This window comes from Narcine bancroftii, chromosome 1 (assembly GCF_036971445.1).
Source record: "Narcine bancroftii isolate sNarBan1 chromosome 1, sNarBan1.hap1, whole genome shotgun sequence".
NCBI classification, from domain to species: domain Eukaryota; kingdom Metazoa; phylum Chordata; class Chondrichthyes; order Torpediniformes; family Narcinidae; genus Narcine; species Narcine bancroftii.
This window is the reverse complement of record NC_091469.1, coordinates 478,661,486-478,675,351: the sequence shown is the minus strand read 5'-3', so window position 1 is coordinate 478,675,351 and position 13,866 is coordinate 478,661,486. Positions and strand designations below refer to the sequence as shown.

The 13,866-nt window shown below is 45.0% G+C and overlaps 1 protein-coding gene across 1 annotated transcript; it reads right to left on the bottom strand.

Annotated features, from left to right (window-relative positions):
- Window positions 1-4,626: 4,626 nt before the first annotated feature.
- On the bottom strand, window positions 4,627-12,693 carry LOC138761422 (gamma-crystallin N-like). Its single transcript, XM_069933562.1, has 5 exons — window positions 12,653-12,693; window positions 11,524-11,674; window positions 11,131-11,379; window positions 8,496-8,641; window positions 4,627-4,795 (listed from the first exon to the last, which is right to left on the bottom strand). The coding sequence occupies exons 1-5, from the start codon at window positions 12,691-12,693 to the stop codon at window positions 4,660-4,662; spliced, it is 723 nt and encodes a 240-aa protein (XP_069789663.1). The 3' UTR covers window positions 4,627-4,659.
- Window positions 12,694-13,866: the final 1,173 nt, after the last annotated feature.

The following is a 13,866-nucleotide window of genomic DNA, read 5'->3' as shown; positions in this document are numbered from 1 at the left end:
AGCTGAAGAAAGGTTGAGAATGGCTGGTTTAAAGGATATAGTTCCAATTGAGAACTAAACACACACTTTGTCTCTTATCCCATCAACAAGAAGTGCACCACGTAACATTTCATCTGGGCACTCTTCCAAACAGACGGCATTAACATCATTCACCATTTTGTTCGGGCACCTGCTGACATTTTTCCATCCCTCGATGAAAAGCTCAATCCTGAAACGTCGGTTATGTTCTTTTATCTTTGCTATATAAAGGACACTGTTTGACCTGCTGAGTTTCTCCAACTTTGTGTTCTTACTTCAACCAGCATCAGGAGACATGATTTACTTTTGGCATTAACAGTGACATCCGGTTTCTGCTAGCCCACTCCCCATACTCCCTCTCTTCCCCATCCCTCTTTCTTCTTGCTCTCATCCCCTTTCCTCTCTTTTCACAGAGCCAAACTCCCTCCCTTTTTTTTGCCTGCGAGTTCTCCCTCCCTTATCCACCCACCTATTACCTCCTGCCTGTGGGACCGCGCTCTTCCTTCTGCCCCTCCCCCATAATTTTGTCCAGGCACCTGCCTACCTTTTGCTCGTACCTTGTTGAAGGGCTCAAGCTTGAAATATTGGCTATGGATCTTTGTCTTTGCTACATTGTTTGACCTGCTGAGTTTCTCCAGCATTTGTGTTTTGACTTCAACCACGGTGTCTGCAGACTTTCGTGCTTTACTCATTTTTAACTAACATCCCCCTTGGTGTGTGACTATATGAAGTTTGGGCTGGCCACAGGGAAAGAGAGAAGAATTTTTAAAAATCAGACGAGTGCAGTGGGTGTTGTGGTTACTGTGTTGTGAGACTATAATTTTGTTTGTTATTTTATTCTCAAAATTTAATGTGACTCAATGTAAAGTGAAAGGAGAGTGAAATGATGCTTAAAGGAGCTGTCAATGTTAGCAAAAATTATCTGTGAGCAATTATTGCAGTGGTATCTGGTGTCAGATTTGTTTCCCACCATTTGAAATCCTTTCATCTTTTTCCACATGACAGTTCACCTGGATCACTGACAAAAATAGAGTTGACCCTTTGGTGAGTAGATTTACTGGAATGGTACCAGGAATGAAAAGGTTAGCATAAGTCGGCTCTTGGATGGTACTTCTTGGAGTACAGAAGGGCGGGGGGAGGGGGAGGTATTTCGAATGCTGAAAGGCCTTGTCAGAGTAGACATGGCAAGGATATTTCTCGTGGTGGGGCAGTCTAAGACAAAAGGACACAAGTTCAGGATAAAAAAGGCATCAATTTAAAACAGAGATGTGGAAAATTTTCTTTAGTCAGAGGGTCGTGAGTCTGTTACCACAGGCGACTGTGGAAGTGAGCTCGTTGGGTGTACTTAAGGCAGAGATTGATTAGTCGGGACATCAAGAGTTATGGGGAGCAAGCTGGGGAGTGAGGCTGAATGCGAGGATGGATCAGGTTATGATAGAATGGCGGAGAAGGGGCTCGGTGAGCTAATGGGCCTACCTCTGCTCCTGTATCTCATGATTTTTTTCATAAATATACATAATAAATATATATTAGACTTTTTTCTTACAAAAAAATACAAACAAAACTACCCCCCCCCCCCCCCAGAATATAAATCCACACAGCGTCAGGGCTCACACTTATATTGACCATAAAAATCGATAAGGTGAAGTCACATACTGTATCCTTTTTATTATTATAGGTTATAATTGGGCCCAACTACGGCTGTCATATCTTAACAAACATGTCTTATTTGTTCTTTAAATTATATGTATTGTTTTTCCCATAGGTATACAACTGTTCCTCTCCACAGTCCATCGTGCTATATGTAGAGGGGAGTTGGATTTCCAAGTAGTTGCAATACACTTCTTAGACATTGCTAGGGCTACTTTGACAAATGAAATTTAGTTAATTTATCACTTATTTCAATAATTTATCTAAAATATAAAGCTCCAGTTCACCCATGAAGGCCACCCCTGTTATCCTTGGTATAATATTTCAGTAATATCCTGGCAAAAATGTCTCACCTTCACTCACGTAGCATGTAAAAACGTTTCTATTTCAATCCCACATCTAAAACACATCTCTGATATTTCAGATTTTGATCTATGCAACTTCTGTGGTGTAAGACATAGTTGGTTTAGGAAGTTATACTAAACCAATCCATGTCCATCATTTACAATTGATGTCATACTATCCAAACACCAATCAGACCAACATCTTTCTGATATTGCCACACCTATGTCCGACTCCCATCTCTCTCTCTCTCCTGACCTTTGTAAACCTGGTTTTGCATTTTCACTCTGGAGAGCATAATACATCTTTGTTATAAATTTAGGTGTGTTCCCCAGCCAAATCAATTGTTCCATTTCCCTAATTTCAGGTGGGACCAAAGTCTCTCGGAAATGATCTTAGCTGGAGGAAGCACCTTATGTTTAAACAAGCATATTTATGTCTTAATTGTTCAAAAGACATAAGAAGTTCCTCCACAAAACAATCATCAATATATCTTATTAATTTGTCATACCAGGAGTTTAGTATCCTGTTGCCCAGATTCATGGGCTGCAATACATTTTTACATAATGGTGTTCTTAGCGATATCCCTGCTTTTTTTCCCAATACACTTGCCAAATTCTAATCATGTGTATTAATATAAGATTGTCCATCTTTTTTGTAATTAACTTAAAATTCCCCTTATGAATCAAGTCCTTCACTGTCCCCTCTCTTATTGAATACAATCCCTTTCAGATCCAAGAGGGAGAACTATCTTCTTCAAAGAAGGGTGAATGAAATCTAGCTTGTGCTGATAAATAATACTTCCTAAAATCCGGCCCTCCCAGTTTATAGTCCCGTGTTAGTTTTTACAGTGAAATTCTTGGCACCTTATTATTCCATAAGAATTGCCCTATATGATTAGTTAATAATTAAAAAAATATTTTAGGTAGTGCAATAGGGAGCAACTTAAAAGATATAGTGATCTTGGGATGAGAAACAGGATGGCAGGGGATTCCTGTTGGCTGAATGAAAACAAGCCCACAGCTGCCCAGAATGTGTTGGCTTTCACTCAAGACTTCGAATGCTGACAGCAGGGTATAAGGACAGGTTGACTAAGGCAGGAGATCGATGGTCGTTGTGTTTATTTTAAAGATACGACACATTTGCTTTCTCTATTGGTGAATGTTCTGGACTCCAGTCAGTTTGGTGAGAATAACAGAGAGAACAATTAAAAACAAGCCCCATTTTGTCTTTTGAGACACTGTCTGTCCTGTCATGAGCCAAAGGCATTGGTTTCCATGAGACGACCACATGGCCCTTCCAGAACCACCATCTCGCCCACTGAATATAGTCCAAGTGTATGGGGGAGTGGTGGAATTTGGGTGGGGGGGGAGTCCTCGAGGGTGGGAGAGTGGAATTGATAGTATGTGGGGAGAATGGGATTAATGCAAGACCAGAACATTGGTTGATGGCTGGTGGGGACTCAGTGGAGCCAAGGAACCTGTAGCCACACTGTTTCTATCGACAACCACCCCTGTAGCTTCCCCCTCTAGTTGTGCACCATCTTTATTTGGAAATATATCAGATCCATGGTCACATTTTCAGCTTCCCCACCCCCTGCCATTGGATGGGATTCAGGAGCTTACAAACAATGACCTCAAATTTGAAGGGCAGATTCTTTCCTGCTGTTATCAGACTCTTGAATGGACCTCTCAGTTCTAAAACATGATACCCCTGCACTGTTTAACTGTACGTTTCTGTATATCCTGCCCTTTGATGGTTTCTCTCCCATCATTATAAGAATCCCGAAAGGGCCTCTCTGTCTCTCTCTGTACTGTTTTACTATGTATGGGATGTCTTGATAGACTGCTTGTAAAACAAACTTTCGCACTGCACCTTGGTATCTCTTCTCTTTGGCTTGGCTTCGCGGACGAAGATTTATGGAGGGGTAAATGTCCACGTCAGCTGCAGGCTCGTTGGTGGCTGACAAGTCCGATGTGGGACAGGCAGACACGGTTGCAGCGGTTGCAGGGGAAAATTGGTGGATTGGGGTTGGGTGTTGGGTTTTTCCTCCTTTGTCTTTTGTCAGTGAGGAGGGCTCTGCGGTCTTCTTCAAAGGAGGTTGCTGCCCGCCGAACTGTGAGGCGCCAAGATACACAGTTGGAGGCGATATCAGCCCACTGGCGGTGCTCAATGTGGCAGGCACCAAGAGATTTCTTTAGGCAGTCCTTGTATATGGCAACAAACTAACTATATCCTGCCTTTTAACTGTACCCTGCACTTTTCTTATATTATTGTTCAATCTATACTATAGCACATTAAAGTATAGGTTGACTTGTCTGGACTGATCTAGGATTTTTACTGATCTAGGTGCGACAATAAGCAATTCAGCTCAAACAAACGGTCAATCACTGCTGGTTCTGGATCCTGGAATTGCCTCCCTGTTATTCCTAAGGGAGCACCGTCGCCAGGAGCTCGACGTCACCTTCTCATCAGCGCCGGAAACCTTGCCTCAGATCACAGGAGAAAGAAAACACACAAGAACCCAATCATGGAAGTGGGAAAGAATGCACACTGGCACAAAGTATGATTTTCAAGATATAATTTATTTTTCAGTTCGCCGTGTCGATGGTTCCGGCTCGTTAGGGATGGGGGGAAGGAAGGGCCTCACTAGTAGTAGTTGACCACTCTTCGCATGGACTGGATGTTGCCATTCTGAGCTTGCCACTCTGTGTGGGAATGGTAGTTGCCTCGCTCCACCACGTACATTCTCCCCCGGTAGTTGGGCTCTTCATATAAAACCCAGCTGAGCACCAGAGAAATGGAAAGGGCAGATAATTAAACAGCAGCAAAAACACCAAGAGGGGCAGGCGCACAACAAACAGCGCTGCCGTTGATGTAGACCCAGGGAGAGCAGGGAACAGAAACACAGCGCTTCCCCTTGGATCCTACCGCCCAGTCCGACTCCCGATGGTTCCGGTGATTTATTTAAAATCCTGCGACCACACCGTCTGGGCCCAAGATGACAGCACCCTTGTTCGGCAGCAGCCAGGAGAGGATACAGACTCCGGGGGAGCAGTGGGCTGGGGCAGGGCCCCAGTTACGGGGAGGTCACCACCTGTTGAGAAGGAGAAGCAGAGAAGACAACCCCAAGGTCGGTGACCACAGTGGAGGACCAGCGAGGAGATCTGCGGCTGAAGGACCCACGCAGGCAGCAGGCAGTTGGTGACCTGCGGTCAAAGGACACACACCAGGCTGTGGGATTAGCTCATGGGAACCAGCTATCAGAACCAGGCTTTGAGAGGGTGCTGAGGACAAGAAGAGCCCCCGAAGGGGCATGGGCACTGAAAGCTTCCATTCGGGAGAGAGTTGGATCTGGGCTCGGGTTGCCTATGGTTTTGAACAGAATTGGAGTCTTGTGTGGTTGCAGAGGCTGGAGGTAAATCCAGGGACACTCAGTGATTCTTGGGGGAGGAGAACTCTCTTTCTCTGACCGAAGGGCCACCGGGTAATTCAAATGAGAATGGTGAATCTTTGCATTAACGTAATTTCATGTAATATTATATTTCTGTTCAGATAAATAATATCTGATATCTGATCTGATCAGCTTTTCCCCTTAGAATGTCAGCCGATCACTTTCTAACAGATTTTCTTAAGCTGCCCTGTCCTTGTCAAACGCCCATACCCCTTGAATACTCCAGTTACTTACGTCACTTAACCTTTGCTCTTTGCTGACAGTTATCCTTTCCAACAGCTACCAGACTCTTGAACCTCCCCGTCCTATCTTAAACTTAAACTGCTCTGGGACCACTAAATGATCTCTCTGCACCATCAAAATGTCACTTTTCTTTTGCACTCCCTCCAACTGTGATTTTTTTTAATATATATCTATCTAACCTGTCACTCTGCACTTCTGTACTGTGTTTAAAATGTCGAGCAAAACAAACTTTCTCACTGTACCTTGGTACAATACAATAAACTTGAACTTGATCTGAACCAGAGAAAAAGAGGAGGAGAACCTTTCTCCTGGGTGGCAGGATGTCCAAAGTTCAAAGTTCAATTTCAAATTTGCATGCATTACATTACATACAACCCTGAGATCCTACAGAAGAAGGGGTGGGGGGGGGGGTGTTCTTACTGGTGGAAAGAGAACAGGAGAGGGATAAATGCGTGATGTTAGAATGCCCTCCTATACACAGTACACGTCCCTCTGCAACTGGACTTCCTCATCGGAAGACCACGGTCAGTGCAGATCTGTAACATCTGCTCCTCACTGACAAACAACACAGGTGCACCTCCAGGATATGTGCTCAGCCCACTACTCTACTCTCTCTACACCCATGACTGTGTGACCAGGCACAATTCAAATGCCATCTACAAATTTGTCGATGACCCCGCGGTTGTCAGCAGAATCACAGACGACAATGAGGAAGTGTACAGGAGGGAAATAGATCAGCTAGCTGAGTGATCTCGCAACAACCTTGAACTCAACGCTAGCAAAATTAAGGAACTGATTGTGGAGTACAGGAAGAGGGAACTAGGAGAACACGTCCTGTCCTCATCGAGGGGTTAATAGAGGAGAAGGTGAGGAACTTCAAATTCCTGGGTGTCAGCATCTCTGAAGATCTATCCTGGGGCCTCCATGTCGATGCAATCATGAAGAAAACTTCCCAGTGGCTATATTTTGTTTGGAGTTTGAGGAGATTTGGTACGTCACCAAAGGCTCTTGCAAATTTCTACAGATGGACGTTCTGACTGATTGCATCACTGTGTGGAATGGAGGTGCCAATGCACAGGACAGGATAAGGCTACAGAGAGTTGTAAACTCGGCCAGCGACATCATGGGCATCAGTCTCCAATCCATCTTTAAGAGATGGTGCCTCAAGAAAGCAGCCTCTATCATCAAGGACCCTCACCACCCAGGCCATGCTACCATCAGGAAGGAGGTACAGGAACACGCAACAGCACAGAAACAGCTTCTTAACTTCTGCCTGAACTGATGGACACCATGGACACTACCTCACCTTTCTTTCCTTTTTGGCACTACTTATTTATTTTTAAATACTGTATTTACGGGACTGTAATTTACAGCAATTTTGCATCTGTGATGGACAATACTGCTATCGGAAAACAACACATTTTGTGACACGTGTTCAGGACAATAAACCTGATTCTGATTCTGACAATGGAAACCTGGAGCGCTCAGCTCCCATCTCTCTAGCAAGCTGGGGTGGGGGGGAGGAGGCAGTGGGATGGTTAAACCTGAGGTTGATCATACAGAAGCAAAATGAATTGGAGGAGTGCAGATTACCTCTGATACGGCTTTGATGGACTGAAAGGCCTCCTGTTCTGATGTGTCAGCCGAATGACAGTCGATCCAACTCAGTCATTAAATCATGATCTGCTCTTCAAGTTCTGAGATACTGGCAAAATACCAGTCTATAAGACCACAAGATATCGGAGCAGAAGTAGGCCATTCAGTCCATCAAGTCTTCTCTGTCAATCCATCATGAGCTGATCCATTTTCTCAGCACCACTCTCCTGCCCTCTCCCCTATGATACCATAACTATTCAGATACCTATTATTCTCTGTTTTAAATACACCCAAAGAGTGGTAACAAATTCCAGAGGTTCACCACCTTCTGGCTAAAGAAATCCCTCTGTTTTAAATGGATGCCCTTCAGTTCTGAAGTTGTTCCTTCTGATCCTTGATTCCTGCACCATGAGAAACATAAAAGCAAACTGCGGGAGGAACTCAGTGGTTCGTGCACCATCAATGGGAGAGAAAGAACGGTCAATGTTTCAGGCTGGAGCCCTTCATTCAAACTGAGGGGGCAGAGGGCAGATAACCATGATCATGAAGGCAGGACAGGAGGGATTGGATGGGGAATTGGTGAACCAGGGAGAGGTGAAGGATGGCAGACAGATGGATAAACCAATAGAAGGTAAATGGGTGAGATGAGATTAAATGAGGAAGGGGGTTAATGATAAAGAGCTGGACAGAACAATGGGATGGTGACTTCCTGTGCTTAATTATTCCAAATGGCAGAGTTTCCCTAGCCGCTTTCAGGGGCGTTCTCCACCAAGAATGCGCCTGCAGAAGCGGATGAAGTGCTTTGGAATCGTCGTTCAGGTGGCAGCCCTGAAAGCGCTGCTCTGTTCACCTGAAAGGGTCAACTGCTCGGAGCGCACTCCAGCTCCTGTCCACTGTAGCGTTCAGGCAGCTGCATTCAGGTGTCTAGGGGGACTTCAGTGCTCCGGCGATGAACCCTCCCGGAGGAGGGTTAGAAAGTGCGCCACGGAGGTTTCCTACTCTTTCAAATGGGTACCCAAGAGCCGCATAGGAGTAGAATATGCCGCTTTACATCAGGGTATTCTGGTCACCTTTGGCCTCTGCCTTCTGGCTAATAAGCAGGTGGAAGACCTACGTAATAACCAGATTATGCTTTCAAACAAATTCTGTTGACTGACAGAATACACTGGCCAGAGTAACAATGTTTACTCACGCCCCATCGCCGTACACCTTGATTGAGTTGACACAGGTCTTGTTCCAGCCGTGCCCTTGCAGAAAAGGACAATCTTTGCAAAACTCCAGACACTGCCCATTGAAATTATAGTTTTCAAACAGCTCTATCCTATAATGTTCTCCATGCTGCAGGCCAGATATGGAAAGACAAGGTGAGCAGGAGATTAATTTTTCATTTTTAATGTCAACATACAGTGCAGTAGCAGGACCAGCCAACTCATGAGCCTATACTACCCAGTTACTCCTATACACCTCAAGCCACTGGCAAACAAAATGAAGAAAATAATTAGGTAAAAAATACAGAAATTTAAAATTGGTGTGCTTCACCGTTTATTCGCCAATCAGTCAACATGCAATCTCAAGCAACCGGAAAAGTCCCTTATCCAGCATCCACTGTGATGGAGTGCCGAATACCAGGTGTTTTACTATATATATATATATTGCCAGGACTTGAAAACTGAGTTATAGGGAAAGGTTTCAGCAGGTTAAGACTTTATTTCCTAAAGCATAAGAGAAAGTGGGGAGATTTTATAGAGGGATACAAAGTTGTGCGGGGTATAAAAAAAAGAGTAAATGCGAGCAGGCTCTTCCACCGAGATTATGAGAGGTAAAATACTGAAGGGCATGGGTTAAGGGTGAAAGGGGAAAGTTTAGGGGAACATGAGAGGTAACCTCACACACAGAGTGGTGGGAGTGTGGAATGAGCTGCCAGCTGAAGTGGTGAACGCGGGCTGTTTTCACATTTAAGAAGAATTTGAACAGGTACATGGATGGGAGAGGGATGGAGGGCTATGGACTGGGAATGGGGCAGTGGGACTAGGCAGAAAATTAGTTTGCCACAGATTAGAAGGGCCAAAGGGCCTGTTTCTCTGCTGTCATAGCTAGAGAACATAGAAATCTACAGCACAATGAAGCCGCTTCTGCCAACAGCGTTGTGCCAACTGAATAATCGAATCGAACAACTGCCTGGATAACCTTCCATTTTTCTCAGTTCTGTGTAACTATCAAATAGTCCCTGAAAAGTCCTATAGTACCTGTCTCCACCACAGTTGCCAGCAGCACATTCCATTCCATATTTTCTGTCTTGTGGTGTAGTAACAGCCAATAAACCTACTAACCCAATATGTTTTTGAAATGGTGGGGGGGGGTAACTGGAGCACCCAGAGGAAACCCACGCGGACACGGGGAAAATGTACAAACACCTTACAGACGGTGCCGGATTTGAATCCAAGTTGCTGGCGCTCTGATAGCATTGAGCTAACCACTCCTCTAACTGCGACTGCCCTTGCCAGCAACACCAGATGAGAGAAGTGACTCAGGGCTTGAGTGCCCCAGTCGGTGTGACTGGTAGAGTTGATTCCTCACAGTGCCTGGTACCCAGGTTCGATCCTGACCTCAGGTGCTACCTGTGTGGAGTTTTCTCATTCTCCCCGAGACAACATGGGCTTCCCCTGGGAAGGGGGGGGGTGGTGCATTGAAGATATGCAAATTACCCCTATTATGTAGATCTGTGGGGGGGGAAGTGGATGCAACATGGGAGAATTAAAATGGGTTGAGGTTGGAGTTGGTGTAGATCAATGGTTCTCATCCTTGTTTTCCTTCACCCACCACCTTTACTAACCTCTTACTAACCACAGAGCACCTACAGCATCCTATGCCATAAGGGATTAGTTAAGGTGGCATGTGAATGGAAAGAAAAAGGATGAGTAAAAGAGTGCAGGGAAGATTTACTAGGATGTTGCTGGGTCTTCAGGAGTTCAGTTCCAGGGAAAGATTAAACAGGTTAGGACTTTATTCCTTAGAACATGGAAGAATGAGGGGAGATCTGATAGAGGTTTACAAAATTATAAGGGAATAGACAGAGTAAATGCTCTTTCCACTGGGAGAGATAAATATAAGAGGACATGGCTATAGGGTGAAAGGTTCAGGGCAGTGGCTCTCAACCTTTTTATTTCCACTCATGTACCACCTTAAGTTATCCTGTGCCGTCGGTGCTTCTGTGATTAGTAAGGGATTGCTTAAGGTGGGATGTGAGTGGGAAGAAAAAGTTTGAAAACCACTGTTTTAATTGTCCCTCATTGACTCGTTATGTGCAGGGTTTCAGAACTCCAAAGGAAATGGGCCGATGACAATTTTTCTCAAGTAAAATATTTCAGTAACAATTGGGTCTAGAGCAGTGATTCTCAACCATCCCTTTCCACTCACATGCCACCTTAAGCAATCCCTTTCTAATCACAGAGCACCGATGGCATAGGATAACTTAAGGTGGGACGTGAGTGGAAAGAAAAAGGTTGAGAACCACTGGTTTAGGGGAAATATTAGAGGGAATATTTTCACTCAGAGAGTGGTGGAAGTTTTAAGAATAAACTGTATAGATACATGGATGGGAGAGGTCTAAATGGTTATGGAATGGGTCAGTGGGACGAGCTGGGCTGAATGACCTGTTTTCTGTGCTGTAGTTTTCTATGTTTCTATGAAGAAACTCTGGTGTGGATGATGGTCAGCATGAAGATGTTGGGCCAAATAGCCTGTTCTCTCAGTCAATTCAAGCAAGGTGAGGAGGATTAGATGCAGAGTGGAGTGGAGGAAGAGGGGGTGGTAGGAATTGAACCTACCATCCTCACAGGTCGGCAGGACCCCATATGGTCATTGTGGGCATTCCATCGGTGAAAGTCAGGATACTCCCCATGCTCCAGGATGTACTGGTGCCCTTTGAAGTCAGGGTGATCGTAGCATATCCAGGCACTGGTCTCCACACGGATGGAGTTCACTCTGTTCATGAATCCCCGGTCCTGGAAGTTGTCACAATCTCCGAACACCTCCAACTTCCTGCCAGTGAAACATTTCCCCTCATAGAAAATAATCTGAGGAAAGAAAGACCACAATCGTTAGAAAAGGGAGCAGGGCAAGACTATTCAGCCCTCTGTGATGTTTCTATCTTACATTTAGACAACATCTGACCTTTCACCTCAGAGCCACTTCCCTGCATTAATCAAAGTCTATCAGACCTTGTCATGGGCCGATGAGAGGGCGGCACGGATGGTGTAGCAGTTATCACCAACGATCGGGACCGGTGTTCGAATCCTGCTCTGTCTATAAGGAGTATCTCTCCGTGTCTGCTTGGGATTTCCCCAGGGGGTCCGGTTTCCTATCACCATTCTAAAAGTACCAGGATGTAGGTTAATTGGGTGTAAATTGGGCAGCACAGACTTGTAGGCCAAAATGGCCTGTTACCGTGCTGTAATCAGAATCAGAATTTATTGTCATGATGTTCAGTGTTCTACGGCAGTGTCATAGTGTAAACAATTCATATTATAACCATCTTATGACATTACTATAAAAAAAATAACAAGAATAATGCAGGAAATATAAGGCAGTGTCTTTGGTTCATTGTTCATTCAGGAATCTGATGGCAGCGGGGAAGAAGCTGTCCCTGTGCCGCTGAGTGTTCGTCTTTATGCTCCTGTACCTTTTACCCAATAGTAGCAGAGTGAAGAGGGCATGGCCTGGGTGGTGGGAGTCTTTGAGGAGAGAGGCTGCTTTTTGTAAGACACTGCCTTATGTAGATGACCCCGAAGAGATGAAGTTTGGTGCCTGCGATGTTGCAATGCTCTGGAAATTTATTCTTGTCCTAAGAGTTGGCGCCTCCATACCAGGCAGTGATGCAACCAGCCAGAATGCTCTCCACGGTACACCTTGTAGCGCGACTGATTACACTCAGAGTGAGGAATTTGAAGTTCTTGACCCTCTCCACTACAAACACGCTTTTAATAGCTTACAATCAAATGGCCGGTAGATACAATAGTCCTCAGATGAATCTGAGGTAAGGCAGGAAAACCAGGCTTTATATTGGGGTAGGTGAGGGTAGAGCCAGGGGAGGAGCCAGCCATCTGAACAATACACAGATAGTGAATTCCAATTCACTGCACACCTGTAGAGGTTTACGAGACTCTTCGGAGACATACCAAACCACATCAGACACCTCACAAAGTATAGGCGCTGGCAAGCCTTCTTCGTGCTTGCATCAACATGGAGGCTCCAGGATGGATGCTCAGAGATGTTGACACCCAGGAAATTGAAATTCTTGACCCTCTCCACTACTGAGCCCTTGATGGGACTGAGTCTTGTTCCTCTGACCTCCTCCTGAAGCCCACAATCATCTCCTTGGTTTTGCTCATGTTAAGTGCAAGGTTGTTATTGTTACACCGTTCAACAAGCTGATCCATCTCCCTCTTGTCCACTTCCTCATTGCCGTTTGTGATTCTGCCGACAACTGTGGTGTCATTGGTAAACTTGTAGATGGCATTGGAATTATGCCTAGCCACACAGTCATGGGTGTATAATGAGTAGAGCAGTGGGCTGAGCACACATCCTTGGGATGCACCTGTGTTGATAATCAGAGAGGAGGAGACGCTGTTTCCAATTCATACTGACTGTGGTCTTCCAATGAGGAAGTCAAGGATCCAGTAGCAGAGAGGGGTACAGGGGCCTCGCGTTTGTAACTTCTTGACCAGTACTGAGGGAATGATGGTATTGAAGGCCGAGCTGTAGTCGATGAAGAGCAGCTGTATGAATCGCTGTTTTCAAAGTGATCCAGAGCTAAGTGAAGAGATAGTGACGATTAGCAAATTGCAGTGGGTTAACAGCAATAAGGAAGCATACAGGAGGGAGATAGCTCAGCTCTTTGAGTTGTGTTACACCAACAACTTTGTGTTCAATGTTAGCAAAAACAAGGAGATGATTGTGGACTTCAGAAGGAAGTCAGGCGAACACGTCCCAGTCCTCAACGAGAGCTCAGTAGTGGAGAGGGTCAAGAACTTCAAATTTTTGGGTGTCACCATCTCCAAGGATCTGCCCTAGAACCTCCATGTTGATGCAATCATGAAGAAGGCTCACCAGTGGCTATACTTTGTGAGGCGTTTGAGGAGATTTGTTATGAAGATGCTTGAAAACTTCTAGAGGTGTACCATGGAGAACATTCTGGCTCCAAATCTCAGGACAAGAAAAAACTTCAGATGCCTGTGGCATCATAGGCTCTAGGCTTCACTCCATCAAGGACATCTACATGAGGCGTTGTCTTACAAAAGCAGCCTCTCTCCTCAGTGACCCCCACCAGCCAGGCCATGCCCTCTTCACTCTGCTACCATCAGGGAAAAGGTACAGGAGCCTAAAGACGAGCACTCAGAGGCACAAGGACAACTTCTTCCCCACTACCATCAGATTCCTGAATAATCAATGAACCAAAGACACTGCCTTACTTTTCGTGCCCTATTATTTTAATTTTTTTATATTTATTGTCATAAGATGGTTTATAATATGAGTGGTTGTTGCTGCAAAACACTAAATATTGT

Excerpts from the sequence above, each read along its gene's own strand:
- LOC138761422 (XM_069933562.1), bottom strand. The coding sequence starts at position 12,693 with ATGAGCAAAACCAAGGAGATGATTGTGGGCTTCAGGAGGAG. Across the intron at positions 11,675-12,652 it reads ATTGTGGGCTTCAGGAGGAG|AATGGTGATAGGAAACCGGA; the intron begins GTCAGAGGAACA and ends TGGTACTTTTAG. Across the intron at positions 11,380-11,523 it reads TCTCATCGGCCCATGACAAG|ATTATTTTCTATGAGGGGAA; the intron begins GTCTGATAGACT and ends TTCTTTCCTCAG.